The 17,854-nt window shown below is 42.4% G+C and overlaps 1 protein-coding gene across 1 annotated transcript in view; it reads right to left on the bottom strand.

The window, feature by feature from the left end:
* Window positions 1-1,492: 1,492 nt before the first annotated feature.
* LOC147690262 (inverted formin-2-like) overlaps window positions 1,493-17,854 on the bottom strand; it is a 342,433-nt gene continuing 326,071 nt past the window's right edge. The window contains exons 21-24 of the mRNA XM_086939469.1: window positions 13,379-13,502; window positions 10,403-10,567; window positions 6,055-6,157; window positions 1,493-2,178 (exon numbers count right to left, since the gene is read on the bottom strand). Coding sequence (XP_086795595.1) covers window positions 1,985-2,178; window positions 6,055-6,157; window positions 10,403-10,567; window positions 13,379-13,502 — 586 coding nt within the window. The 3' untranslated portion in view covers window positions 1,493-1,984. The remainder of the gene's footprint in view (window positions 2,179-6,054; window positions 6,158-10,402; window positions 10,568-13,378; window positions 13,503-17,854) is intronic.

Raw genomic sequence — 17,854 nt, 5'->3', positions numbered from 1 at the left:
CACTACTAAGACAGCTGCTACTCCATAGGGTGTGATTATATTATAATTTTCCTCTACCAATTCCTGCTCATTGGATAGTGTGATACTAATATGTACTTAAGGAGCATGACTAACAATGTGATTTGTAAACCACGTGAGAATTAAACCTGAATTGTAAAAGCATGCAGAATTGTCGCAAACCAGATGACACTGTGCTAAAGTTACTTTGTGGGTAGAAACTTTGAACGATTGAGAGTATAACTGCCCCGTGGGAAAAGGATTAGGGTGCTGTTCTTGCAAAACTTCCTATTGGCCTGACATGCTGTCGGTCTGATCTCTGACTTTCCCTGAAACTGAGCTTTTCCTGTGTTTCCCTGCGCTTTAATGGCTGGTGAAGTTGAACAGGTCAAGCCTTTCAGCTGAAGGGTTGAAAGACTCTGGCTATTGCACACTGTGGTCTAGCATCCTCTGGGCTCACTTTGAGTCCCCGTTCCCGATGATCTACAAACAAATCTTTGGTTTGTATGATTCTTAATTGTATTCTAAAAATAATGTTGTGCTCTCTTTCTGAGATGTATATTGCCCCAGACTCTGATGTATTGTGATTTACCTGTATTCAATTCATAACTAATATTAAATGAATCAAATATATTTTTGTGCTATGACTAATCTTTTAGAAATCTAGATAAAGAGTTGCTTGTTACAACTATACATGGGTATACCATTTTATTAGTTTAGAGTCATAGATATTTATGTGTATATAGGTTATTAGATTAGAAAGGCACATCTATATTCCAGGTCCTCAGGAAGGAGTGGCCACACGTCTCTGATTATCCAGGTCCCTATTAGCTCAACTAAAAGATCCATCAGAGGACCCTTATAGTCTATGGTTGATGTTCACTTTATATGGAGCAATCTCGGAGATATCGAAGTTTGTGGTAGTAGAATGAGTATAAGGTGGGGTGGTAAAAACGTATAAACATAGGGAAATTTCCCCTAGCTGCCCAAACACGCACACCGCTTCATCAGGGGCGTTACAAATGCATGACTAAGAATTTTTGTGTGGTGATGTATAACACCACATAAAATCATCAGTATAACCCCGAATGTGTGGTATACTTGACAGTGCTGTAGACACAGGATTGAGTCAAATTCTCCCTTTTCCCTGGGGTTTGGGGAGGAGGCAGGAGACTGTCCAGTTTGGGTATTGAGGTGACAAAAACATCCTTGAAGAGAGTGGTATTGGTTTGGATCTTAAATGTGGTTATAATTCATATCAGAGGTGACACCCTGGGATTTCAATGGTTCTTATCCGTGATATTTAGCAATTTCCGTTGGCAAATGTATTCAGTACCAGATCACATCATATACCTATAAAAAAAAGTGAAACATTTTAAAATTCCAATTCTTGGAATTTAGTATGCTTAAAGATTCCATTCCACACAAAATATTCATTATACATTCATTTTCTCACAGGCCAAGAACAAATATAGCAGACAATTGTACAAATATTCTCAAAATGTCCGACTTTATTTTTTTAGCAGTTTCTTTTTTTTAAACACCATTAACACATTTTTTAAACATTCAAACAATCAAATTACGTAAGCCACGCTGATGTTAAGTGCCCATGCAAATGCATTTTATCACACAATATTTTTTTCAACATTAAATTACAAATTGAGTTTCAGTGCATAACAAACCAGAAAAACAAACATTGGAAAGCAAAATAAAGCAACGCGTGTAAGCATAATTAGGATTGAAAAAACGTGCAATTAAAAATATACAAATAATTATTATATTTACACAATTGATTTTCGACATGCACCATAGAAATAATTAACAGCGTAGTAATGCAACAGGAAAAGCAATTAAAGTAATGAACAGGCTCAGAAAAAGCCAAACAAAATCTATCTGCTTGAAGAGAAAGAGCAACAGCGGCATTACAAAAAGCAGGCTGTTCAGTCCAGCCGGAAGTCCTCTCATCCCGGAAGATGCGTGCAGCAGACTAGTGTCGAGCAAGCCACACTAGGTTCATGCGTGTTGACCTCTTACCAAAAACGTGTTTATCAGCAGCTTTCTGGGCGCCGCCCGTGTCGCTTTTGTTTCTGGCAGTTTTTCGTAGCTGAAACCCTTTCCTTATATCCGAAAGCAAGACGTCGATGATGCACTCCTCTTCAACTTTCACCACACCTTTATGAACTAGTAAAAATAGACATAGAACTGATTATTCTGAAGCAACACGAACACAGAGGGTCAAACATCTTTCCATCACTAGCAGTGGCATTGACAACTAAGCAACTGAAATGCACACATTCACAGTCAATGATTCGTTATTTAAAACATCAATAAATATTTAACACTGATTCATAAACCAACGTTCATCTGGCATGAGACCAATCGCTACATACAATTCTTAATTTACACTGATGGTGAAGCTTGTTTTGTGAGCAGAGGTTTATCTGCTCAGACATTGTGACTGCAGAAATCCAACTACAACTGCTTTGAACTGGAAGCCATTATTGTAAATACCAGATTTCAAATCTGGGAGGGAGAAGTGAGGCGCAGCGGCAAGTACCACTCACTCCGGAACGTGGGGCTCATGGTTTGATCCCCGGTGTCAGCCTGGGCAATAGCTCCCTTAATCTCCCGATGACCCCAGCCCCTTGAAACCGTAAGGGGTGATTAAGGGTGGGCATAGTTCGCGAAGTAGTGCTACGCGTAGCTACGCAAATTGCACTTCGCACTACACGAGCTACGCGTAGCACTACGCGAACTTCGTAGTAGCATCTTCGCACTGTGCAAGATGTTGTTTTCAATTATTGCACAGTGCGGACAAGCATCTGGCACTGTGCAATCATTGAAAACGGCATCTTGCACAGTGCGAGCTGTACTTTTGTGCCGCTCAAGTAGATTTTTACTCTAGCTGCAGCTTTCTCAACGCGGACTGGTAGTTTCTCGTCGCGAGCAGATGCGACCACTCGCAATGAGAAACCTGACCTCCCCGCGTTGAGAATCTTGCCGGGAGGTTTATTTTCCATGCTCGCGATCGGCAACTTGATATTGCTGATCTCGAACAGGGAAAAAGTCTCGGGAGGATGTCATGTTGCTAGTTCGCGGTCGCCAACTTCTACATTGAGGATCGCGAGCAAGCAAAAAATGACCGCTGCACTAGGCTACGCTACACATGTTTGCACTGTGCTACGTGCCGTTTGCATAGTGCGAAGTTGCGCAAACTTCAAAAGCTACGCGAGCATAGTGTAGTGCTTTGCCCAGGGTTAATTATTATGTTTATCACTGCTCGTAGGTCACAGCGATTATTTTTCACAGTCGCGTCATCTTAAAGGGGAGCATTGACTCCATGATCTTTCCTCAGTACAGACGTGAAGCAGGGGAGTACTGACTGATAGCTTGCTGCTTTAATCACTGTCTTTCACCCCAGTTGGGTCTCCACAGATTTATTGGGGGTGGCCAAAAGCTACTGGTGATAGGACACCACCAGGTGATATTTTCCCCATAAGCCACGGGTATCCCCAGAACTCACGGCCAATAGGAAAGATCGAGGCTATGTCGTTTTGGCTTTCTGATAGCTAGGTGGCAAGAGACGGCACTGAGAGTGTGTTGCTTATTGCAGGACAACAAGTATTCCTTTTTAATACAACTGCTGGGGAGTGGTGCAATAAGGGAGGACAGTGGAGGGGAATAGGAGGAGACCAGGGTTTATATTTGAATGGCAGGTGAGGGGGCGAATTCATGTGTTGGAGAAAGTACAGGCGATAGGTAGCTGAAGCTGCTGCTCGACATGTTTCTGACAAATACATCCCTCCCTCCGGGTCTTGAGGGAAGCCGTGACAGCAACTATGGTTATGGGTGTAGCCAGAAATTTCACCCACTCTAGGGGGCTGCATAGTGCGCAGGCAATAACACTGACAATGTGGATACCGTTGAAAGGTCAGCATCTTTGGATGTGCACCTTGTCTCATCTTTGGAGAGGACCACCGGCCCCCCCAGAGTCTGACTGCATTAGACCAATGGCATTCTGGGAGGCACATTATATCCCATCTTCTATCCTGAGAAGTGTTACCATATTTTAAGGAGACCGTTTTGCTCATAACACCAGCCATTGCACAGACCTAGGTACACTCTCATTTACTTGGGAAATTGGTTAACATGTTCACACATTAATAAATGGGCATTACACAGGAATCTATGACTTTAATTCTATTTTAGAAGTGCCTCACATACTACATGTTTTAAACACAGTGGTCCTAAACAAGGATGATGAACTTAAAAGATAACTCTAGAACCAGAGTCAGTACTATATTTGAAGCTGTCCAGCCAGACAGAAATGCTTTTAATTCGTAAGATTGACACAAAAAGAATAAAGTGGGACACAAGCCTGCGTCCTACTAAGCAGACAAAGTATATACAAAAAAACAGAAAACCCAAACAGGAAGGCTTAGGCAGAGCGACTTGCTTGTCCATTCATAACATTTAATTAGTGCAAGCAAAGATGTGGTGGGACACAGTTACACATTAGTAATACTGGTTAGGAAAGCGTTTACGGTGTACATATAGTCAATGACGTTTCGATCCCTTTTAATTACATACTACATGTATCCACTGTGCGTAATCCTCATGTACGAATGGATGGCAAAGCAATGCATTTATTGACAAGTCACACTACTCTTCTGGTATCCTCTCGAATCTGGGGTACACAATACTAAGAGGCATTCGGAACCTCACAAAAAACTAAAAATAGGACAGACAAAATCCAGCACTTCATTAATTTGCTCCTGCAGCAACAAAAATCCAGCAGGAGCCAAGTCAGAGTTTACAAGTGCAAGTCTTTACGCTTAAATCCATATATACAACTCCATGCAATCCATAAAAGTAGCTTCAAGTGTTAGAAGACCATCTCAACATTTTGCAGAAAGAATATTAGCTCCAGAGAACCATGTCAAACATCATCCACTTGAGTTTTTCAGGCAAGAACAGTGTCATTGTTCTGGGGTTTATGGATGCACACATGCTTACAGAGCTGACAAACCGGGGTCTCTGTACTGGATCATGATGAAAAAAAACATTACATGCAAATTAGTTATTTGTTGGGAGCAGCATAGCCCCTCTACAACACTCAGCAATTGCCAGAGCATGTCGAGCCCTGAATCTACATTCTACAAGTCAAGCGGTCATAAACGTATGCAGGTAGTAAGGCAGATGCTAATCTCTTACATTTCGCTAAGCTTACGTAGGGTGGGGGAAGGCAAGTAAAAAATCAATGTGATGGTATTCATTGCAAATGCCTACATTCCAAACAGGCACCCCATCATTCTTTTCCTTCAGCACTTTGTGTCTTTGGCAGTCAGTTTAAAGAAATAGAAGAGGATAAACTGGTGGGGTGATTGCACAACATAAAATATGGAAAAAGTTGATCTCAATGTAGGGAAGTTTTCTACTATAAGGTTTCAAGTGTCATAGGACATTTTTCTATTATTTCTGATATCACTTGTACCCCTTAGTGAGAAAGTAGGCTGCTGTCGATAGGTACCCCTTTTAGACCACATGTTCAAAGGGTACACTGAAAATGATTTCCTTGTTCTAGGATTTTCCTATTGTGTGTGACACTTACTGCCTTGTTCCAATGTGTGAAATAGCAGAAACGTGCATCCTGGAATAGATGTGCTTCCTATGCTACTAGGTGCTAATCTGTGACACTAAGGCCAAAATGCAAAAAGAACATATATGGGGTGCAGACACATCGTGTGCCAATCTTCATGTTTTACAGTACTTGATTTTCATGTCCCTCTGGCCGTGTATACAATAGGCCATTGACCTCCTACCTACAATTTATGGAATCTCTTATTCCAGGTCCTGAGAACCCCATCTGCAGCAGCCTCAGCCACATTCAGCAGAAATCACCAACAGCCAGCAGCATTATGAACAACCATCACGTAGATCTAGTCCCAGAAGGATGCCAGAACAGGAGCATAACATCAGTAATCAGACAGTGCTCTGCTCTCTGCCAAATACAGAACAAAATGGAAGGGGTCAATTTCAATTATAGATTCAATTTACCTGGCTTTCCATCTTTCCCCTTTGGCCTGTTGGCCTCCTCCTCTGCAGCCTGCTTTTTCCTTCTTTCTGCCTTCTCAGCTTGATCCCTCCTGTCTTTGTTCTCCTACAATGAAATGTGGTAGCTGGCAAATCAATATATTAGGAAGTTCGAATAGAAAGGCCACATGCAAATGCCAAAAGCACTGGAATTCTTTAACTGAGGTGTGGACTAAAAGTATAATCAAGAGTAAATTGGTAAAGTATTTTGTTTTAAAAGAACAGCATGACCACAAATATTAGGATTATTTATTTAACCACATTACTGCGGCTGATATTTTTCCCCTGTGCTGGGCCCCAATGATAATGGGTGTGGTCGTGACGGAACCATTCTGTCATCAGCACAGCTCAACTGTGACTGATGACGGAATGGTTCCGTCACCAGCATCGAAGGGGTTAAAAGTTAGAAGTCATACACGCACAACGCGGGTCGTGCCCACTGGGAAAGAGACCTGGGAAGATCACTGACCCACAAAGAATGGGAAGGCATATATCACAGGGCATGACACTCAGCCTATCATATGGGCCTCACAGAAACTCCGACCAAAATTGTTACTTATTGGTATTACACGCCAGAGTGCCTACACCACTTCAACTCACGCCGGAGCAACCTCTGCTGGAGGGACTGGAGGGAAGTGGGCACATTAGAACATGTTCTCTGGAGCTGTACCTGCCTACAACCATACTGGTCTCAAGTGCTTGATGAAGTTGATTTACAGCTCGAAACACAGCTCCAACGATTTCCTTTCTACATCCTCCTGGGCTTACCTAACACATTGACATACCCACTTAAGTGCCGGAAGGGTCGAATGATTGCGATCGCCCTAGAGGCGGCCATACAAAATATCTTGATCCATTGGCGTTCCACCCAGCTCCCCTCACATTCTGGTTGGCTTCAGAGACTTTGGCTGGTATTGGGTATGGAGAAACTCACACTCACGCTGGCTGGTAGGGGTCGGAGTTCTCCGAGCTATGACGGACCTTCCTGACATTATTGGTGTCCGAGTTTCGGGAGTTAACATGTCCTCGATACTTGAGACTACTTTGCCTCCCAGATACACAGATCCAAAGTAGCATCTCCATGAAAACTTGTAAAACCCGTCGCTAAATCTCAGGCTGTTCCCCTTCATGTTTCCCTTCCCTCTTCTTAGTTTCAGGTGGAAGAGGGGTGGGTGGGATGGGTGGGGGGTGGTGCAAGGGGTGTGTTGCGGAGGCCGGGGGGGGGGGTTCTATTTCCCACTAGCCCTTCCCTTGTTCAATAAGTAGACCCGCTCCATGCTTATTACCAATGGTAACACTGTAACGTGACTTTGTTGTCTATTTTGCAATGTCTTTGAGGAGCTGAGGGCCCTGGTTTCTTCCTTGTTTTGAAATCAATAAAAAGATTTAAACCATAAAAGTTAGAAGTCAATACCAATCATTTGTTCTTGATGATAAAAGCCTGCCTATGTTCCATTCAAGTGGAACCATTTTGTAGTTAACTCTGTTTGCTTCCAAGAACACCCAAACTGCTGATTTGCGGAACAGAATCCTGTGTACAAAGTTGAAAGACTGTCTTATGTCCTAGGCAAAAGGGAAACATGGTTCTTGAAGATAATAGTCCTAGCTTGCTGTAATGACTAGAGGTTTTCTAGCCAAGTGGCACAGATAGAGTCTACTGGACCTTTTGCTATATGACATATACTTTCTGATCATTTAATATATAAAACATGAAAATGGCCAAGATCAGTCACGTTTTGATTAAGTCACTAATAGGCAATTACTTTGCTAGTAACTGTTAACAAACCATCTACAGAAAGCTTGGTTTTTATTGAAATACTCCTTAAGAGAAAGGGCAGTGTCCGAGCATCAGAATGCAAGCTGATAACAAGGGACTCAATACCGACAAGTAATAGTGCAAGAGACAAAGGCTACGTTTAGAGTGTGTCTCTCTGATTAGGAAACGGTTTACGTAAATTCTCATCTATGACCACTCTATCATAAGGATCTTTATAGAAACCAAGATTAGCATTATTAATTATTTGTTTTAGAACTAAACTGTGTAACATACATGAAAGATATTCCCATTGCACAAAATCAAATGCTTCTTTGCCATCTCCTAATACTCCTAGCAGAGAATGGGAGTAGAAATGGATTTATCAATGCAGCAAATGAATGCGGACATATTTTGCTCCCATTGGCAATCGGCCATGGAACCCTGCTGGTCCAGATATATTATGTTTCCCAAAAATAGCCTGTATGGGATTAGCTATTACTCTTGGCAGGATCTTACTAATGTAATTCAGAAGATATACAGACTGGGACAGGGAGGAGTATGTCGGACCTTTCCCAGATTGACACTGTAATGTGATGTTTGTGCCTTGAATATCCATGGGACAGAGCTTTCTGGGAGATAGAAATAGACAGCCAGGAGAAAAGCTGCATAGGATATTTACATAAAGTCCCTAGCTCCGACTCCATTCCACTTAGGCCATCTGATCCATTTCAGACTACACCCCTTCAGAATTCTGTCAAATCGGCTGTAAACAATAATACCACAAATGTTGTCCGTCCTTATTCCTTGAACTGAGAAGAGGATAGAGAGGGTCAAGGTGGTCTGATAAGGACCTCGATAGCATACCTGATGAGACACTGTGGCTGGAACAAGTGTTCCGTTATCAATATGTCTAGGCCATGAAGAAACATGCCTTGATAATTCATCAGAGAGGTGTAGTTCAAATTGACGTCTCCTCGCTTCTCATTTTCTTGAAGATATTTCTAGGACCCCTTCTCTGGCACCTATAACCTATATCCTGAGTTCCTAAAACTATGTCAGAGGTTTTTATCCCTGATTACTTTTCTGTATTTAAGGACCACCATTTCACCCTTTAGGGAGAGAGGTCCTTCATCCCAGTTTATCATGCAAGATACCGTCCAAAGAATATCTTCATTACTGCCGGCAATTCGAGAAGCTGATTCGCCCTGCCTGAAGCTTATATGAGCCTAGTCCCAGAGGAGAGCTGCTACCGCAACATGTGTTTGTCTTTCGTAGGCAACATTTCCTCCCCGGCTCTTCTGAGAAATACAGCTCATGCTGTAAACAAGGTATGCATTGCACTGCTCCCTCCCACCCAAGACACTGTAGTTTGCAAGTTGCTCCTCTATAAACTCTCTTAGGGTAGTGCATAAAAATAGGTTTGGGGTTTTAGACTTTTAGATGACATTTTAACCTTGTTAGAAATGTTAATTTTATTCTCGTTTGCAATGTTACTTCTTGCTTTTTTAGGATATCTTGTGTGATCGTTTTAGATTTACTAATTAACAGGTTCACACTGTTGTAATAAATACTTTTAGTTAAAAGTGACTGTTCCTCTTATTACTGTGTGTGTGTGAAGCACTGAAGAAGGACACAGCTTTACTGTTACCACAATGCCACCCGATTCCCTTTTGGGAATTTGTGGTAACCCAAATGCAAACAATTTCACTTCATTTATGTATTGAGTGGAGTTTTGCGGGGCTACAATAAGTGGCCTTTCACATTCAGCACTGGTGCATTGAACTAAGTTCACTTAGGTTACCCATGGATGGAAAACACATCTGGTAGAGCTATGTCAGAGTTGTAGCTTATGCAACAATAAGATGGGTTACTGAATGAGTAAGTTATTACTCTTATCTAACAAGGCAAATGAAATAGATATGTTGATCTGGAGTTATATTTTTGATAAATACTTTTCAGTATCTTGTTTAGCTGATAATTACATTATAATGCGTAGAATATTAAAACAAAGATAGACCATGTGCAGTATTTTCTGTGCTAATTAGTTAAAAATAGGCATCATTATAGCAGTATGCTTTTCTGTAATGATACAGCCTACAATAATATACTGCTTAATAAACAGCTATCATTTAAAAAATTTAACAAATCTAGCTATATATTCAGTTCATAGAATATTCTTACCCAATAAACTAAACCTCTATGAAACAGACTGTTTTCAAGAAACTTAATCTATGTCATAGGCACACTGTTACAGATCAGATAAAATTTTAGCATTGGCCACCTTACAGCACTTGCACTAATAGTATCTGGTATGTGTGATGGAGAATATAGCAAGGCATGATACAGAAAAAAACTTTTTGCATGCATCAGTGCAACCTTTTAAACATTAACAATTAAAAAACATTCCACATTTAGGACCTCTTGGAAGCAATTTAGAATAGCTGTGATATGTTATCCTCTCCAGCTCAGATCAGAATCTTCGACCATATTCTCCTTCATACAAGGTTTCTATTGTTCCAGTGGATTAAGGAGTACCAGTGACCTTTACATACAAACCTTCTGAGCTTTAAGGAAAAGGTCCCTAAAGGTTTTTATTGTGGAAAATGTATCTTCCAAGGACAAACGGTTTACATCTTCACAGATGTAGACTGCAAGATTTACTTTCTTCTTTTCAATACTTTCCAGCACTTCCTCTAGTGATCTCAATGAAGCAATACAGTCCTGAAATTAAAAAGTAATAATATTGTCTTATGTGCGCATTCACACTGCATAATTATTTCAAGTGTATTTAATAGACAAGTCAGCAGTTGTATAAGTTGCAAAGCCATTCTAATTTGAAAATGGAGATCCCTATTACACTCAAATGTTAAGGTTACACAACATTATGGAACCTACGTATTACCATGCCAAAGGTGCAGAAACACTTTTGTCAAAATGTAAACATGTTGCCATCACTGTAGTAAAAGTTAATTTGCAATATCTGACATATCCAACCTCAATGAGCTAAAGAGGAAAATAGTTTTGGAATGTTAAATAGTGAAAACATTGGTTTTGACAATTGTGCTACCTGAATAGAGGTAGGCATATTTGAAACAAACGTGAATAAATCTAGCTTGATAGGCTTAGTAATTATAGCATAGCTTAGAGCAGCCCCATGCTGTATTTGTGACATATCTCCCCTTCTTCTGACTAGACATGTTATTTCAACGAGTATCACTGCTCATGCAACAATGTAAGACTATATTGGGGATAGCAAAATAATAAGTCATATTATAAAGCTTTGTAGCCTGCAGCAGAGAGCTATACCAGTTGTTAGAGGCCCTGAACTAGAGTTATACGCTCGAGCCGAAGGCAAGGGATATAACGATGGAGTGGGCCTTTAATAACCGGTTTAGCTCAAGGCTATTAGAACATTCCACCTGCTGAGGGTAGAATATTCTGAATTAAAAAGGCAGAAACAGAAAGACAAGCATTGGAAAGTTGGAGTAGAAGGTTTATACCAGCCATTATAAGCCTGGAGCTACTCCATTGTCATCAATGGATTTCTAAGCATTCCAGTGTTTCAATGCAGAGTGTTCTTGTCTAAATAGCCACACTCTTAACGATGTGTTCAACTAACCATTTAGCTGATCAATACCTTCATGGTTCCATCGGTACCATGTTTTGTTTTCCTTTATTGGGATGCCTGAACAGAATGCTGAAACAATGCATAACGCAGACAATTTATTTGTGGGTTATTTCACAAAATCATGAAAAAATATGCATGCAATTATTTTTCCACTTTAATGCCTTGAGTTTCAAATCTTATTTTCCAAGCTTTATTGTACTCTATTTCCAACATGTTTAGGAAATGAGATGACACGCAGACAAGATGTGCTGTCCGTTACAATTGAAACAATGATTACAGCTCTTGCCATGTATCATCTGCAAGGCTGGAGCGGCCGGGCATTTCCCTGGGAGGATGGCGGAATGGGTGGCGTTTGTTTTATTGGGGGCGGTTTTGTAGCAGTGCAGCAGTTTTTAAAGCACTGCAAAGTTCCTTGTATAGCCACCAGTATTTGGGCAACAATATAAGTGCCAAGATAACTCCAGTGATTAATGTGCCTGCTGGAGAGAGATGGGAGTTGTATCTAGACGCAGCTATGACTCATCTAGGGCAGTGCAGAGGGTTGATATGCCTGCTGCAAAGAATGTGTACCATGCATATCAAAGAACAATATGTTATGTGCATAGCTCAGTGGGTTACTACTTTTGTAACAGATTATTTTGTTACTGTGGTGTTCATAAATCACAATCATAATCTAGCACAGAGAATTATGAACTGCCATCAAAGGGATGCATGTAAGCTGCATGGTACAGGTTAGTAAGTTATGTTTTTTTCCAGGACTTTCATTAGCCTGATGTTGGTAAAACACATTCGTTTGGATGTAAATAAATTCTTATTATTAAAGTCAACCCTGACCACTATATTATGTTCTGAATGCTGAGTTTGTGCTTCTCCAGACAAAGCACTCTTAAAAAAATGCCTACCACTTTGGATGGTATGTCAATTCCCTACACCTTGTAGTCCCTTTACCTTGTGTAACATTTTTATTCACTCATTTACACAAGTATGATTCATGGTCTCTGCATGTGTGTGATGTAAAGTGCTCCAACAGCCTATACTGGTATATGAGGTGCTATGCAGAGATATGAGGCACTGTTGGAGGGTGAACTTGAGGAAATCATTGAAGACCCCCAACAAATATGGTCGCATCCTGGGGCACAGAAAGGTCATTATTTACTATGCTTTAAAAGCGGATACAATTAAATAAATAATAACAAATGTGTTGTAGGAGGCACCATTTCCCTCAACATTTTCATGGGGGAATACCCCCTCCCCCGCCCACACCCCCAAGATCCCCCTTTGTAGAGGTCAGGCTTGCTTGCTGCACTTGCCATGTACTGTACAAGCTGCTCTGACAAAATCTGCCAGCGCTGCTTTGGGTTCCCAATCCGGCCCTAATCATCTGGTCCAGTATGGCACGTCCAGCAGTAATATCAGAGGCTCGGGCAAATTCAAGACAATTGAGAAGTTGTAAATAAAAACAAAATCCCAACAAGTGATTGAAAACTACTTGATTGGTGTTATGGTTGCTTTAGCTGAGCAACAGACCAACATCATATTAAATAACAAACTCTCTTAAAACAACCCCAATAGAAGGGCACTAGGACAAGTGCAGAGACAGAAATAAAATGTTGGATAGACGTATGAACCCTTACACAGGTCCAGTTGCATGACTGTGGTCATCAACAAAAGAGTTGTTAGCCTGATGGCTAAGCATTCCCAACACTAGGATCTTGAATCAAAAAGGTAAAGATGCCAAAAAGTCCTCTGTGCCTGGACAGATATCCCAGCACTACAATATGCAATGGAATTACATACAGTGATTAAACTTACAGACATTATCAGGCCTACAAACAAATGTCAAGAAAGATAACATGGGACATGTTGACAAGAGAGACATTTGCCAATATCAGGAAAGTACTTGCCTGAATTGGTTTCTCATACTGCTCTTTTACGTCTTGTGTTGCGGGGGATGACATTTTGTTCTGAATTTCCCTCAACTTTTTCAAGTTGGCAGTGGTTTCGGAGTACAGATTTTCTATATTAATTCTGAAAGTTTAACAAACAATAAAAAAAGTTAAAAAAACTGTAACATGTAAAGTCATATAAATTCTGACTAAATCATTATCCATCTCCTTTCACAAGTGGGGTTCTGAATTCTTCAGGGCCATGCTTAATATTGAAATTACAACCGGAGTAACATTCGTGATTGGAGGAAAACGGAATCTCTCTATTTGCTTCCTAATTGCTTCAAAGTATCGAAATCGAATGACACCAGTTGTATTGGTCCCATGTCTGACCAGAAAAGGAAAATTGGTTGGTACCAGACCCATGTTATTCTGATGCACAATGACTCCAAGCCATTCTGAAAAGCACGAGAAAGATACAAAGCATATAAATAGTCGTAAAAAAATAGACAAATTATGAATTTTTCAGACTATTTTTCTTAAATATATTGGCTAGAAAGTCATTTGTTTTAAATGTTATTCGGTATAGTAACTGAAATAATTCCATAATTCAGTGGTAATACATCAAGGTGTATGCTTTCCAAGCAGCATTAAATAATTTACCTAAACAGGAAATAATAGTCATTCATGCCAATTCGGTTTCTCTCAGGCATTAATGGGCAGAGGATGCCTCAGCCCATCCAGCTTTGAAAGCAGCTGCCTTCCTTTTGTCCTAGCCCTCAACCAAGCATAAAGATAGACTCCCTCCCCCAAACTTTGCATAACGAGCAATGTTGAAATCCAGATAAGAGTTAAATCTTTTATTTCATCTTCAGTAATAAACCATGCACTTCTTGACCAACATGGTCTATGTTATGTTGAAGGCCTTAGGCCGGCTTGCTGAAAGGAATAATGAGACACGTAACATATGTATGCGACTTACCATTGGCATGTGCGCATGGCCTCTTTTAGTTGGCAGGGTCACATGACCAGTGACGCCTACGGTGGATGGGTGTGGGGGTTGAAGTACAACCCCTCAGGAATGGGGGTTGCCTTGTTACGTGTCCATCAAGACACTACTGTCCAGAAATGTAAGTACCCTTGTGTATAATTTAAGCCTGTATACCAAAAACAATCGCATACTGTGGTGCACGTGCTTTGATTGATTTTCAAGTAAATACGGTCATCAATGTGCAATGGGGCACATAGATCTGTACAAAAGCTCAATCTTGATGTCGAAGGTGGTACCTCAGGTAACCTTTTTTTTCCCAGACAATATCGATATGTCCCTATCCTCAAGGAGTTGGCGGGAGTCCTCCATTGTGTATGAAGTGGATGGGGTGTAAACCTGTTCCAAGTGGTCTGCGAATGCATTAGCGATATCCCTTGGGTAAGTGACGTGTGACCCATCCCCAAGAGTTAACTGGGGCTCCCATCTTTCCCCTTGCTCCCTCCTCTCCAGCCACGCCAACAATTTCCCGGCTCTGTCTCCCAGCACGTGTAGTCTATTTGTCATGTGAAGGAGTTTGGCCTGTATCTTTTCCCTGATAGTGATCTTATATTCCTCCTGTTTGAGCACTAGGCGGTGTTTAATGTCCTCTGAGGGGGCCATATTGTATCAGTCTTCAAAATCTTTGGAGGTCGCCTTCAACCTGGACTATGTATTGTTGTCGTTTTTTGGTGTACCCTAACCGAAGAGCCAGGGCTTTCCCTTTCACCACTGCTTTGAAGCCCTCCCATACCGTCATGCTAAGTCCACCGAGTCTACATTTTCCTTAAAGAAATTGCTGGTGTGTTCAAGTAGTTCCTCTTAGATATCGGGGATCATCAGCAACCAGTCACTGAGAGTCAGTGTGGCGCGCGGTTGGTGCTCAAAAAGGGTGAGTTCCAATGTCACTGGGGAGTGGTCCGAAATGCCCCTCGGGAGTGCGCGGGGGTTTTGAAATTGGTCAAGGAACCCCGACTGTGTGAGGAAATAATCAATGTGGGAGGAGCTTTGGTGGGCATTGGAATAGTAGGTATACTAGACACCAACCGGCTGGAATGCACGCCATATGTAAACTAGACCTAGGGCCACGGCAAACTCTTCCATATTTGTGTGTGGTCATGTCAACTGTCTGGATGGAAGTCATATTGAAGTTCCCTTCCATTATTAGAGTGCCTATGGAAAGATTTGCTAGTATCCTCCCCAGATCCACAAGCGCTTCTCTACCCATCGATGGGGGGGATGTACACGGAGACCACATTCAGTATCTTCCCCTCCTATTGCACCTCTGCCACTGCAAACCTGCCCTCCGGATCTGCCCATGTTCTCCTCACTATGAGTGCCACATTCTTTTTGACCAGGATACCCGTTCCCCTGGAACCCGAGGTGAAGTTTGCATGTACCAACAGCTTGTATGCCCATCTCGTATGGGCTTTGCATTTATTACCCACCATGTGTGTCTCTTGGAGTAACACCAGATCAGGGGCCAATCTTTTAAGATATTGCTGCACTATTCCCCTAGTGATTTTATCCCCCATTCCATTCACACGTCATCACTAAAAGTGACCGTATCATATTAACCTCCGCCATCAAATGCCAAGGGACGCAAACTTAAATATACCATTGTCCCCAGATGCAGGATTTCAGACGCTTGGAGGCGAATATTCCTCCGAAAATATCTTTACCTACCCTGATGCGCACGTAAAGCTCAACCCAGTTTACAACAATCTCTACAGTGATGTGACTATCCCCTCCGTGCCAGTGGATTTAGAACTACCCACTCCCAAACTAGGCAGATTGCCTCTCCCCTACCCCCCAAATTACTTATGGGTGTTGGCTGGCAGCTCTCACTCCCTCGCCTTGCTGTAGTGATGGTGTTACTCAGTGTAATGTCTGAAGCCCACGTTTCTGTCCCTATGGATATGCCGCCCATTTTCACTGTCTCCTTCAATCACTAATCTGCGAACAGTTCTGGTCCAACTCGCACAGAGGTTCAGTCTTTTCCACTGCGCAACGTCTCTCCCTTTTCAGCCGAAGATGTGCCATCTTCCAGCTCCTTTCCGTGTGTGGAGCTGGGTGGATGGGGTCCCCCATTTCCGACCACTTCGCGGACACTCGACTCTTCGCCACCCTTCCATCAAGTCCCAGGCTTCCTCCGGTGTGGAAAAGAACCACGTCTTCCCTTCTGATTTTGAGCGTAGTTTTGCAGGAAATAGCATCGCATATTTCACTTCACGCTGTCCAAGTTCTTTTTTGACCACCATAAAACTATGCAGTTGAGCCTGGACCTTTGCTGTTTAGTCTTGGAAGAAGGTGACCACACTGTTGTTGATCTTAAGTGGAGGATTAGCTCTGGCTGTCTGCAGGATTGTGTCTCTGTGTCTGAAATTGAAGACCCGCACAATGAGTAGACACGGAGGGGCCCCTGCCTTAGGGAGACCCCCCAGAACCCAATGGGCCCTTTCAATGGAGAAGTAGCCGGAAAGTATTTCAGGTTGGAGATGTTTTGTGATGAAATCTTCAACGTAGAGGTCCGCAGCAGGCCCCTCTATTCATTCTGGAACCCCCAAAATACACATGTTATTTCTTTGTGCCCGCCCTTCATAGTCATCCAGCTGTTTAGCCATCATGGCTTGTTGAGATTGCAGTTCGTTGACTTGCTGTTGGAGCTGGGATGTGTCCACCTGCAGTGGACACATCTGCAATAGGTTTTTAACTTTCTTGTCTATTTTGCAAAAGTCTGCCCGGAGTAGGGATACTTCCACATTCACTGAGTCTATGCGAGCTTCTAGGGAGGTGCGCACCCCCGAGATTGCCTTCATTATGTCGTGGAGCGTGAGGTCTGCCTGCAGAGATGGGCCACGTTTCCCATCCAGGGCTTCCGTCTGCTCTTTATCCTGCTCCTCTCCTGCCTTGCTCCATGCAAATGTAGCAAGTTTATTTTGAGCTGAGGCTTTAGGTACTCTTCCACTCGCCATTTTGGCTGGGGATTTCATCCACTGCCTTTGGCCTACCCTGGTAGTCCCTGCCACCTGCCTGGTGGAAAAAGAGATCACCCGGCGGCCTGTCGGGTTTCCCAAGGGACGGCCCCTTATGAGTGTCCGGGGCTTATTACCTAGTGGGATCTCTTAGTGTGACACTGGCCTCTAGGGATCTATGGCCCCCTCTGGCATAGGTCTAGGCCTCAACTTTCAGCGGGTTCCTCGTGTCTGCTACAGGTGTTCGGCAGATTGCGGCACCACCGCCATCTTGCTTTCACAGTTGGTTGCAGATCCGGTTTCTTTTCCGCCGTTTGGGCACCTTGGGACTCCGCCATACCTCTAACTGGGTCTCAGAGGCGCAGGTACTCTTACCCTCCAGTATTCTGGGTTTACCACATGATTATATCAGGATAAATATCAGATTTTCTGGCGAGGGCTGAGGAGCCTCACCCATTCTCCTTAGCTGCTAGCCACGCAGCCAGTTAACCT

Source organism: Lissotriton vulgaris, chromosome 9, assembly GCF_964263255.1.
Source record: "Lissotriton vulgaris chromosome 9, aLisVul1.2, whole genome shotgun sequence".
NCBI classification, from domain to species: domain Eukaryota; kingdom Metazoa; phylum Chordata; class Amphibia; order Caudata; family Salamandridae; genus Lissotriton; species Lissotriton vulgaris.
Note: the sequence above shows the minus strand (reverse complement) of the source record. Positions and strands in the feature narration are given on the sequence as shown.